The following is a 12,212-nucleotide window of genomic DNA, read 5'->3' on the forward strand; positions in this document are numbered from 1 at the left end:
ATACGATACAGTAGGGACAGACCCTTTCTACCTGTTACATGGAGGTAAAAATCTGATCCCTCCCCCAGTTAGGCTGGTGGAATTCTTTCTGATGACATTACATATCAAACTTAAAATAGATGTTGCTTTAAAAGGGTTAATAATACAAGATTAATAGCTGTTATGAGCTCGTTGCAGACATCAGGAGTTTGTGCTATAGAATGTAATAAGCACATCAACAGATGGTCTGGTAGATGCTTATAAACCACGGTTACAAGCACGCGATTGACCTGTTGGACTCTCTAACAACCTCCACAACTGACTGGCCGTGTATTCCAACACCTCCCGCCACTCATTAACTCCTGGTAAACTATTTACGCACAGGCCATTGATATGCAGCGTGATCACATCGCCGGTGTCTGCAGGATAGAGCAGGAGCAGGATAGAGCCCCAGCGACTGGCAGCACTTTATTAATTCAATCCATTAACGGGAGGCAGGTTCTGACAGCCGGGGAGCCGAGAGGCACCGGGAGCGACTGGCAGCGCCCACTGCTCGCTCCTGCCACCACATCACCTTCGAGGTGCCTTTTATCACTGATTTCTCGCATCCGCACACACAAAAGAGGAGACAAACACGAGGTGTGGCAGGGAAGGGGTATTGCCGCTGCCGAGCCGCGCCGCGAAGGCTCAGCGTGGCTGCCAAGTGCATCGACAGCCCCTTGAAAACGCTGTCAAAAAGGCACAAACATCAGCATAATTTATCGGTGGCTATTTTAGGCAGGTGCACGGGAACTCTAAATATATGGCATTCACCGCTTGCTGCAGTTGCTATGGATATGATATCTCAGGCCTGTAACTAAGGTTATAAATGCTGTTGTGTGCTTATTATTGTTGTTGTTATTAAAACATGAATTTTATAGTTATTCCTACTCAGCTGCCGCCTTTAAATCATCCATGTAACTGCATATTCTTTGTTTGAAGGAGGGAGGTGTATGGGAAAGAGGTAATAAACAATACCCTTTCTGCCTCCTGCTTTTCCTTTGCTCCAGAAGGGACCAATCTTGAGCTAATGTTTGCAGTAATATTGGGGCCAGGAGAAATAGAAATCACCCAGAGCCACAGAAATGTCCTTCATTTGGGTCCATGTGATTAGCAGTCTGGTATTTAAGTTTTTCCCACATCAAACATGTCCAATTGGTTTTTTTCCCTCCATTTTTCTTCAGAGGTTGTTCTCCTGCAGCTGCAGGATTCTGCTCAGCCCTCTTGCTGTTATGGTGAGATGGTTGCTTCCACCCAAATCCTGCCGATCTGGGAAAGGGAAAGCAGCTGGAGGCTGGAGAGGCTCTACAGACAGAGGAGTTAATGTCAACCTGCCCATCCAGCATCCATCCCAGAGTGTGCTGTGCTCCTCTCCCCTTGCCAAGAGGAGACTGAGCGTTATCCTGCAGTCGGGAGCCTGTGAAGGTCATTGGTACAGGATTTGACTCAACACAGAGCAAAAACTGGCAAAAAACTGGAAAACGTGGTAAAAATGGGCAACCCACATTTTGCCTGACATTGCCTGGCTTGTTACGAGCCTGTAAAATGCAGTTTATAAGTGGAGATTTGGGAAGGGGGGGGAAGGAAAGGAGCGATGTCCAAGGATTTCTGTGTGCCTTTCAGGTGTGCAAATCCCACTCCCCCAAGCTGTGTAAAAGATGTATCACTCACCCAGGCATAATTCCTACCTGGAACACTTACAAATCCACACCTCCCTGCTACAGAAACATTCAGCCCGCTGCAGAGCCTGGGCAAGGCGAGCTGGCAGCACCAGGAGCCCCTGGAGCAGAGGAGGTGGTTCTGGTGGGTGCTCTCAGCTCCTGGGCCATCGCAAAGGACACACAAGGAGCTGCAAAGACCTTCCAAGGAGCAGCACCTCGAGCAGACACGGGCAACGCTCCGTGACAGCTGACCTTCGTCCCGGGGAGCTGACACGGCTGGAGAAGGCAGGAGAATAAATTTCAACTACTCCCTTACGCTGGTAATACAAAATGTTCAGATGCTTAAAGGTTACGACAAGCGAGCGTCTGGTAAAGAGGTCAGGCTGCCCTGAACGTGCTGCAGAAGCCAAAATAAAGTCTAGTCAAGCCTATATGGAGCATGAGCACCGAGGCAGGGAAACCAGCGAGGCCTCTCTCTCCCCAGTGGTGGCCCCAGAAAGCAGCGGTGAGGCCGCTGTTAAAATTAAAGTATGGCTGAGTATGAGGATATTTGCCTTGGGCAGATACATGTTTTGAGAGACCGGGGTCAGTGGCTGTTTTAACCGCGTTGTTTCATCCCCACTGCCACACTTCCCGAGTTTTCCACTTCAGCGGCATTTCGAACAGGACACAGGTATGCCGGTGGCATTCGGCATCACACTCTGGAGAGTGCAGTGTGGGGGGGTGTGTGGTTGTGTGTTTCCTTCTGTCCATCTGTCTGTCTCAAACCAGCAGTGGACAAAGGGGAGGCTCAAAGCCCAGCGCAAACAGAGAGGAGGGATGATTGTAGAACCAACAGCACGGAGAGGAAAAGCCATTTCCTACCACCAGGGAAGATCAAGTCATGACTAAATGATTTCTTAATGACATCTATATTTCAGGCTTCCTGTGGAAAAAGAAAGCAGAAGACGACTTTGCATGAATCTACACACACAACAGGCAGTGAACAGTGCACACCTTATTTTTAAAAAGTTTTATTTATTATTATTATCTCACGTGGGAGTCTTTGCTAAGGATCAGGACCTCAGTGGGTTGCTGGGCAATAACAAAACACAAACTGCTACAGTTTATAGCTGAGCCACTGGACAAGTTGCAGCAGGTAAAAGAAGTGGAAATGAGGTCTAAGTTGGTGGAAGAATGACCTGATAAAATAAACAAGTTAGAAAAAATGAAGAGAGTTTTCCCAAATCTCATCCAAGATTGCAAATGGCCACAACTTGGGAAACCTTCTCCTAACACATCTTTGATATGTTCAGATGGACTTGGGGAGGCTACAAACTACAGGAATTTTGCATTTTGGCCACCTCATTTAATCCATTGGCCACAATGTTTTTGTTTTGGGCTGGGTGTTTTTGCGTCTAGTCAGTTTTGCTTCCTTGTGATGAAGTTCCAGCAAAATATTTGTAAACACTTTTTGGTCCAAAGAAAGGCCAAAGCTATTCAAGCTGCTGTAAGGATATGCAAGGTGTTCAGCCACAGGATGCCAGATCTGGGTTCCCAATAAGCAAAACTTCTCAGCACTTATATCAACCTCCTTTGCACAGGTCTACAGATAAAAGCAGAGGCAAACAGTGTTGACAAGGAAACATATTTCATCATGAAGCATCTTTGCACGTCACCATGAAAATTAACTTTAATTTGTCCAAATTACAACTCGTTAATTTTGCACATGGTACGTGTAGGACTGTGTGCTTGAGGTTTTCATGGTCAAATATACGGCTGTGGTGTGGCTGTACATGTTGAAAAATCCTGACTTAAATATTTCCACTGAAAATAACGGGAACACTCTCGGAGAAAGACATCAACATGCAGGAGCCAAATGTGATTAAAAGTGCCACTGAAGCTGAGCATGTGCATGTGCATGGCTGGCACTGGGAGCTGCCCAACACGGGAAAGGGTGAGGAATGCTGAACACTGGGCACAGGTCTTCTCTTAAGAGGTTAAGAGAGCAGAGCTAAGGGCGTGTCAGCATTCACACAAAAAGGGATTCCCCCCAATGCACCTCCACAGCATAAAAGGTAAAGACATACTGGAAGAATCCAGCCAGACAATTCCAAATTATGACTTTTGCATCGGCAGCTCAGCAGGATGGAGAGCACAGCAAACACCTCCGGTTCAACACTGTGTTTTCAAAAAACTTTTAAAAAGAATCTGACAGATTCCAGAAACAAACTACGTTATGACACCTATAGGACTGTGTTTACATGAGACTGGAAGCTCTCTGGGGGGCACAGCACATCTTTTTGTTCTCTGCTTCTGCATCATCCAGCACAATGTGCTTGTCCATGACTTACCCCATTCGCCAAAGTAATGAAAGAGAGGCTATTTTACAATCATAGAAGTTCTTTATGACAGCAGAATGATCCACCACAGACATACAGCTCCCACTTCAGCTCTGCCTTTACACAACAATACATTAATTAGTAAATAACACATTATAATTTATGCTGCATCGATGCTACAACACGGACAGAAAGGACACTTGTACTGCTCAGCACCCGGCACAGCTGTACCCAGCAACAGTAAAAATTTATGGGACATGAAGATATTTCTGGTTCAATTTGAGGACTTGAAAGTCTGTCTATGGTAGACACACATGTGGCAGTCCAGGATTGTTTCATGTGTAAATACCTGATTTTCCTGCACGGAATCTTGGGAGGATTGTGATACCACCCAAATGGGCACAGCCTCGTGCTTTGAGTTATTATTACTGAATTATTGACACAGTCCTGCATATGTGTGCACATGTGGCAATTCTGCCCCCCTTGTGCTCAGTGATGATCTTCCCCTTAACTTCTGTAATGCAGAATAGAACCTTTTCACCTTTCCTGAGGGGTACAAGAGCTAATGTGTAACTCAGATAACTGAACCGTTCTGACACAGAAAATGGTATGAGAATGGATGGAGAAACTACAAGAAGAAAAACATGTATAAGGTTGGGGGAATGATGTGGTAACATAACAGAAGGCTATTGTAATACGAGATGTTCAAGGAGAATTTAGGTTTAAATGTAAAAACCTTAATTTTGACATTTGCATTAATAATGTGACATTTGCAAATTTCTCAACGTAGCTTTTTTAAAAAAAAAACAAACCCGAACCCTAGAGTATAGCTAATGCTCACAGATGTCTGCTTTCTTATACTTAAGCATCAAATTGCTATCTCCCCATGCCAAAGTATTGCAACAAATCAGTGATTACTCAGGACACCCATATGCTGAGCAGCCTGGCTACTACGAGCTCTGGCGAAACAGCGGGAACGCGGCCCACGTTTTCCCATCCCTGAAAGCCCAAACCTCTTCTGCCTCAACTAATCCCGTCTCCCCCCTTTTGGGGCCTGGCCGTCCAATGCCATCGAGGGATACGAGCGGAGAAACGTGCAGGGAGCTCACAGTGCTGGGGTGTTGGGTGGGGATGGTGAGTGTGGAAGGGGAAGGTGGTGAGTGTGGAAGGGGAGGGTGGTGAGTATGGATGGGGACATGTTCTGCTGTGGTTTGTCCCCTCTGGTGAGCCAAGCCTTGGCATCCCCATCCTGCACTCCTGCCCTGCATCCCTGGGAGCAGTGCTGCAGGACCTGCCCTTGGCCTGCTCTCAGTGTGCAGCCATTAAATGCCATAAATGAACGAACATAACCATGTAAAAATCGCAGCTATGGGTTTTGCCTTCCTCCTAACTCCATCCCTGCCTTTTTATATGTTATTTATTTTTTTTTTATTTATTATGTGTGGGGAACACAGCGGCGCTTCCACTGGCGGAGGTCGCTCGTGGGCTCTCCCGGCGCCCCGCAGGATGCTCGCTGCAGCCATCAGGGGCTCCTTGCCCCGTTTCCCCCTTAGGGAAGGCCGGAGCAGGGGCAGGGACGGCGGCGGTCCCGCAGCATCCCTGGGCGCAGCATCCTCCCGTCCCGCTCCGCTCCGGGCTCGCTCCGCTCCGGGTTTTCCCTGGCGCCCGCTCGCGCCGCCGCCGCCTCCGCGCGCGCCGCCGCCGCCGCCGCCGCCTGGGCGAGGGGAGCCCGGGGGGGGGACACGGGAGCGCGCGCGGGAGGGGAGGGGAGGGAAGGAGAGGGAAGGGAGGGAAAGGAGGGAAGGGGAGGGCGGGAGCGAGCCCCGTCCCCGCGCGGCCGCAGAGCGGGGAAGCGGCGGCGGAGCGACGCCGGGCTCTTGTTTACCAGCGCTCACTCTCCGTCGTGCACAGGGAGCCAGCGCGGAGGAGGAGGAGGAGGAGGAGGAGGAGGAGGATAAGGGGGGGGCAGACGCGGCAGCAGAGCGCTGCGAACCCTGCCGCAAGCGAGCGGCGAATTAATTGGGAGGAGCAGCAGACCCTTCCCCCCCCTCTCCCTCCCCACCCCGTTCCCTCCCCGGAGGAATTACAGACCCTTCGCAACAAGCTCCTGGGCTTTGACCTTCAGCAAACCGGATCGCCTTGCTCGCCCCCCCCGGCTCACACACTCACACACTCACACACCTCTCCCGGATCCCCCTCCCCCTGCCTTGGGCTGGGCAGCGCCGGGGGAAGGTTTGCAGCGCGCGCGCACCCAGAGGAGGAGGGAAAAGAGGAAAGGGAGGAAAAAAAAAAGGGAGGAAAAAAAAAAAAAGGAAAAGGATTTACAAATTCGCTGGGTGGTTTTTGTTGTTGTTGTTGTTGTTGTCGTCGTCGTTCGTCGTCCTCCCCCCCGCCCCCGCCGCGATGGGAAGGCGGCTCGGAGGGATGCGAGGAGGAGAGCTGCGGGGGGAGGAGGCGGGGTGCTGAGCGCTCCGCTCGCCCCGCTGCTGCTGCCGCCGCCGCTGCTTTGTGTGTGTGTCCTGGATTCGGCTTTTTTTTTTTCTTTTTCCTTTTTTTTTTTTTTTTTGGAGAAGGAGCCTGTGGCAGCCGCGCCGAGGAGAGGAAGAGGAGGAGTAGGGGGAAAGCCTTTTTAATTCATTTTCGACCCAAATCCTGCGTTTCGAGCCTCTGCAGGCAGCCGGACTCGTGGTGGTGGCGGCGGTGTTGTTGTGGGTGGTGGTTGTGCGTGGGGTGTCCCCCCCACCCTCCCCGGCCGAGCGGGGAGCGGAGCCGCGGGGATCCCGCCGGGGCAGCCCCGTCCCCGCGCGGGGGGACGGCGGAGCTGTTGTTGTTTTGTAATAGGATTGTCTGGGTCGCGCCCCCCCCTTCCCCTCCCTCCGCGGCCCTCCCAGTTTTTGTGTCTCTCTCTGTGTGTGTGTGTATATGTGCGTGTGTGCGGTGTTTGAAAATGGAGGTTGAAGATGCCGACTGCCAGCCCCGATGTGCCTCGTGTTTGCGGCTCCTGTGCACGATGTACCACCGCAGCCAGCGCTGAGGGGAGACGGCGGCGCCCCCCGCCCGCCGCCCCGAGCCCGCCCCGCCGCCCCGGAGACAGCGTCGCCCCGGGGCTTCCATGCCTTGTTGTTGTTGCCGTTAATACATCGTGAATATCTCGTGTATTTTTGGTGTGGTTGCTCCGGAAGATCAACACCCAGGGACCTCAACAACCCTCCGGTTCGCCGCTCTCCGAAGGGTCTTGTTTTTTTTTTTTTTTCTTGTTTTTTTTTTTTTTTTCATTTCTTGAGGCAACGTGGATTTATTTACCGTGCCCCGCTTCTCCGCCGCCGCTCGTTATTTTTAGAGGACGGGGAGAGGAAAGAAAGCGAACAATTTCTGGACTTTTTTTTGTTTTGTTTTCGGAAAGGGGGATTTTGTCCAATTAAAGAAAGAGGAATGAAGTCTGGCGCTGGAGGAGCGTCCCTCGCCGTCGTCTGGGGGTTCCTGCTCGTCTTCGGCGCACTTTGTCTGTGGCCAACAAATGGAGAAAGTGAGTACGATGCGTGCCGGGGGGGGGGGGGGCGAGGGACCCCCGAGTGAGGGGTTGTTTGGGAGGGGGCTGAGGGCGTCGGCTGCCTGTGCGTGTTTGGGGGGTTATGAGGGGGTCGGTGAGGGGGGTCCCTGTGTGAGTGTGTGTGTGAGTGTGGGGGGGGTCCTTATAGGTGTGTGAAGGGCTCACTCTGTGCGTGTGTGTGTGTGTTTGGGGGGGGGGTCTCTGTGTGAATGAGAGGGCTGGGGAGGGGTGGGCTGTGTGAGAGTGTGTGCGTTGTGTGTCCCTGTGTGAATGTGTGTGAGGGGGCTGGTGAGGGGGGGCGCTCCCTCTGTGTGTGTGTGTGGATGCGTGAGGGGCTCCCTGCGTTTGGTGTGTGTGCGTGCGTGCGTGTGGAGGGGCTGGTGAGGGGGTTCCCTGTCTGAGGAGCTGCCTCTGCGTGCGTGTGAGGTGCTCCCTGTGTATCTGGTTGTGTGAGAGGGGCTCCCCCTCCATGGAGGGGTGCGTGCGTGAGGGGCTCCCCCTCCATGGAGGGGTGCGTGCGTGAGGGGCTCCCCCTCCATGGAGGGGTGCGTGCGTGAGGGGCTCCCCCTCCATGGAGGGGGGTGTGCGTGAGAGGCTCCCTCTCCATGGAGGGGGGTGTGTGTGAGGGGCTCCCTCTCCATGGAGGGGTGTGTGCGTGAGGGGCTCCCTCTCCATGGAGGGGTGTGTGTGAGGGACCCCCTGTGTGTCTGTGGGTGCGTATGAGGGGCTCCCCGTGTGTGAGGGGCTCCCGGGGCTCGCTGCGTTTCCCGCCGCGGCGCCGAGCGGGTCTCGCCCCTACCCGCGGGGCTCTGCGTGTTTTCCTCCTGTTACGCGTCTGCTCCTCGAGCACGTTTAACAACCCGGGGGTGCGCGTCTCCCCGCCATCCCTTCCCTTCCCTGCCATCGCTTCCTTCCCTCCCCGGGGGCGGCCGGCTGGTTGTACACACGGGCACAGCCGCAGCCCCCGGCCCGCGCCCCTCCTTTGTGTCCCCCCCCGAGCCCCGGGGGCAGCGCTCAGACACCGCAGCCAGGGCTGCGAGCTGCGTAGTAAACACTTGCAGGCTGGGAAAGGACTCCGCTTGCTCTCCCCGCATGGAAGGAGCTTGATCTCTGTCAATATTTAGAGGCTGTTTGCAGTAACCTGCCGTAGTGAGTGAGGAATTCCTGGAAATAAGCGCCTTGCCTTTTTATTGCCGCTTTGCCGCCGAGGACGGGTTTCGCTGGCGGTGCGCGGGGTGCGGAATTACGGCGGCATCCCGCAATCTAAAGGTCGCGGGCTGCCGTTCGTTTTTCAGTTTTTTTTTTTTTTTGTAATTATTTTGCACGTTGAACCTTTCCGTTTGTGCACAAACAGAAAGGTTTGATGGCTGTAATCTCAAAGGTGATGTATTTTTTTTTTTTTTAAGCGGCCGCGTTGCACCCAGCGCTGGGGTTTGAGCGGCGCGTGCGAGGCTCTTCCCGGGAAAACGTGGATCCCCGTGGCGGGGCCGCGCCCGCGGGGACCGGGATTTCTCCTGCCGCGGATCCTCAGCCCATCGCCGCGGCCGCTGCCTCGCCCGGGAGTTGCAAAAGCCCCGACTTTTGTTTTTGTGCGTTTCCAACCTGTGATTGTGTTGCAGTGCCCGCCCCTCTCGGGCGCAGGGGGAACCGAGGGGGCAGGGATGGCTGCGCTGCCATTGATTACACCGCAATCATCGCCGGATTAATCCCGGGGCTGATAGGTTTTCTTCTGGTATGTCGGGCTCACGCTGGATTGAGGATTTCTTGCATGAAATTAGCCTTCCCTTGTTTCCCGGAGTATCTCCGTGGACGGGGAGATGGTAAATGTGCCTTGGAGCCCAACCATTTTAAACGCTGCTCCCTCTCCTTCAGCGTCTGCAGGAGCAGGGATGTTCCTTTGCTGCATCCTGATGCTTTAATTTCTTCTGCCGTGTGTTTTCCAGCATACTCCTGGAGCTGTTGTTTTGCTGTGCGTTGTCAGAGGGAAGGAACAGAGAGATCAATTTTCTCCATTTTAAAAAAGAATTTAGGAGGCAGAAAGGATTTTCTAAAAGTACTAGTTTCAGATGGAAGAGAAAGGGAAGTTCTCTGGATGCACTGACAGTGAGGCTCAGTACAAAAAAAAAAAGTGAGCAAGCAGCACATAGATGGAGTCTGTAATGCATGTTGAGTAATATTGTGTTTCATTGGACAGTGAATGCCTGTTAACTCCTTGCAAATTAAGGCCCAGTTGAGGCTTTTGGGTTGTAATGGCAGGGCCAGCAAGGGCTGGAGAGCTGCAGTCCGACTTCCACGAGTTGAACTTTTTGACTAGAGCTGTTTTCAAGAGGAAGATTAATCTCTAAGTTTAAAAACAACCCCCAGTGCCCTTGTTCAGGGGAGGGTTTACAAAGGATTGAGTAGTGTGGAGAAATAGTACAGGAGGAGGAGATCTGGTGTGGCCTTAAACTGCTTAGAATTGTTTTTCTTGTCTTACCTGGTACTAAGTATCTTCAAATAAAAATGCTCACTCAGCTCTGACCGTGAAGTAATGCAGGAATAGTATGTTGGGATTTGAGGTTCTAGTCTTCTCAAGTATTTGCAGTTACCACTTAACTAAAATGAACATCCCAAATGAAATATCTCCTTCTGAAGAAGTTCTAGGCATTTAAATCTGGGAAGATATGCTGAAAAACTTGTCTTAGCTGAATACTGCCTCTAATCGATTGTCTTTGTAGTTTACAGTTTAATAGCCTTTGTTTTCACGAGTTATTGCTGAAAGAATTTTGCTGTTAGGGGGAAAAATGATCTCCAGAGCAGATGTTTTGCATCTCTTCATATTCTTCTCTCTCCCCACAATAGTGGAAGGAAGATTAATCTTAATTTTTATTTGTTTTTCATATATACTGTGTCATAGCTAAAAGGCACTTCCATTTTCGGTCAAACAAGCAAGGCATTCCTAAATAGGAATACAAAGGAGTTACAACTGGAGGGGAGAGACCCATCCCTTTAATGCTCAATTATATAAAATATGTTCATGGTTATGTGAGAGAAACCTCTTTAAAATGCAGGTAGCTTCAGTGGAGGGCTTCTGACTCAGAAAAAGGCATTAAAAAGGCTGAGAATTCCCCGAGATTGTGTTAGAACAGCACAAAAAGGGAAATGAGAAGACCTTTCATTAAGACAGAGCATGTGCTGGAGTACCCGTGCATTTGATGTGTAAAGCTACAACTGTTGGAGGCTCTTTGATCCTGGGGGTGGGTTTAAGATGAGGTGTAAACACGGTGTTTTCTTCCTTTTCTACCTTGATCATGGTGGGGGTTTGATTTTCACCCGTTTGTCTGTTTACAGAGAGAACGTTTAGGAGGGAATGGGTTAAGCACTTCGAACAAAAATACTGGTTTTAGGTCTGATAGTACTTCAGAGTGATGGATATCGTGATGGGTCTGTTCACGTGAGCGCCTTGTTTGTCTGTCCGGGCTGTGTTGTGTTCCTGGTGTTAATAAACAGCGGCTCATGCTGATGCTTAATCTCTCTCCCAGGTTGCTTAGTAAAAGCCCTCCTGACCTGCTGAGTGTCGGCGTTACACACACCTCGCTTTTGCATCAGCGCTTTCCTGCGCGCCCGGTGGTTAGGGAATGTTGTTAGCTGGGAGTTGGATAATTCCTCCTGCAGTTGAGGTTGTGAATAGAAAATGCCAGAGCAGGCAAGGGATTGGTGTCAGTCAGGGCTCACCAGAATGAGGAGAGGAGGGGAGTGTTCAGGGAGTGATGGTGTCCTGGGGGAAGGAGAGTGAGCCAGGGAGTACTTGGACTTTTTTTTTTTGATTATGTTAGGTTGGACTTCCAGAGCGTTTCCATACCAGAACTGGAGCAAAGGGCTGCGTGACTCAGAAACGGCGAGGGTTAGGAAATGGTAGTGACTTAGCTAATATCAGGCAAAATGCGTTGAGAACGTGAGGAAGCAGAGGGATGGGTGTGGAAAGAAGGTATGTTAGAAGTTTCAGTGTTGAACCAACAATTAAGAGAGAAACAGTGGGTTTTTTGTGTAAAGTGAAGGAAACTTAACTTAGTTCTTAAGTATGTTGTGAGAAGTGAGGAGGGGGCTGCAGAGAGCAAGAAGACAGATCAGTTAAACTTCAGATACAACAGAAGACACGATTTATTTGGTTTAATGAGGAAATTACTCAGACTTGATCAACTACTGTGTTAATTTTTTGTGTCAGCTTTTCCCTGACCTGTTGTTCCTTCAAACTAATTCTAAAGTGTAGTTAAAGCACAACTCCAGTGCTGAAATTGTTTTCATCTTGAAATACACACACAAAATCTAGTGTTACAGAGCATCCATGTGATGATTTTTGAATCTGTCTTCATCGATAAATAATTAATTTCTGTCAGTATGTGTTACCATGGGAAAAGTTGTTTCAAATCCTGTTGAATTTTCTGCTAAACTGGCATTTACTAAGGAAATCTTAGAGTAGAATTTTCTTTAAGCATCTAACATTTCAAATTAAAGTACATTTCAGGGCTGAAACTATTAGCTTGAAAGGACAATTTCAGTTCATATTTAACTAATGCTTCTTCTCTTCCCCAGTAATTTTTGTTTTCTTTTTACTCTGAGGTAGATTTTACCAGTGATCACTGGAACTATTATGTCAGTGAGAGCAGAAGAAGCAGTTTTGTT

At 50.4% G+C, this 12,212-nt stretch overlaps 1 protein-coding gene and 1 long non-coding RNA gene across 5 annotated transcripts in view; both read left to right on the forward strand.

The window, feature by feature from the left end:
- The first annotated feature begins 253 nt into the window (after positions 1-253).
- On the forward strand, positions 254-5,542 carry LOC116793103. The gene is made up of 3 exons (XR_004359378.1): positions 254-344; positions 1,203-1,504; positions 1,642-5,542. It is a non-coding gene; the product is annotated as an uncharacterized LOC116793103 (long non-coding RNA).
- Positions 5,543-5,895: 353 nt separating this feature from the next.
- IGF1R (insulin like growth factor 1 receptor) overlaps positions 5,896-12,212 on the forward strand; it is a 172,812-nt gene continuing 166,495 nt past the window's right edge. Inside the window, exon 1 of one of the 4 annotated variants that reach the window (XM_032700642.1) lies at positions 5,896-7,526. In XM_032700642.1, the coding sequence (XP_032556533.1) occupies positions 6,980-7,526 (547 nt within the window). In that variant the 5' untranslated portion in view covers positions 5,896-6,979. The remainder of the gene's footprint in view (positions 7,527-12,212) is intronic. The other 3 variants (XM_032700641.1, XM_032700640.1, XM_032700639.1) reach the window with 3 other exon arrangements.

This window comes from Chiroxiphia lanceolata, chromosome 12 (genome assembly GCF_009829145.1).
Source record: "Chiroxiphia lanceolata isolate bChiLan1 chromosome 12, bChiLan1.pri, whole genome shotgun sequence".
In the NCBI taxonomy this organism is placed as follows: Eukaryota; Metazoa; Chordata; class Aves; order Passeriformes; family Pipridae; genus Chiroxiphia; species Chiroxiphia lanceolata.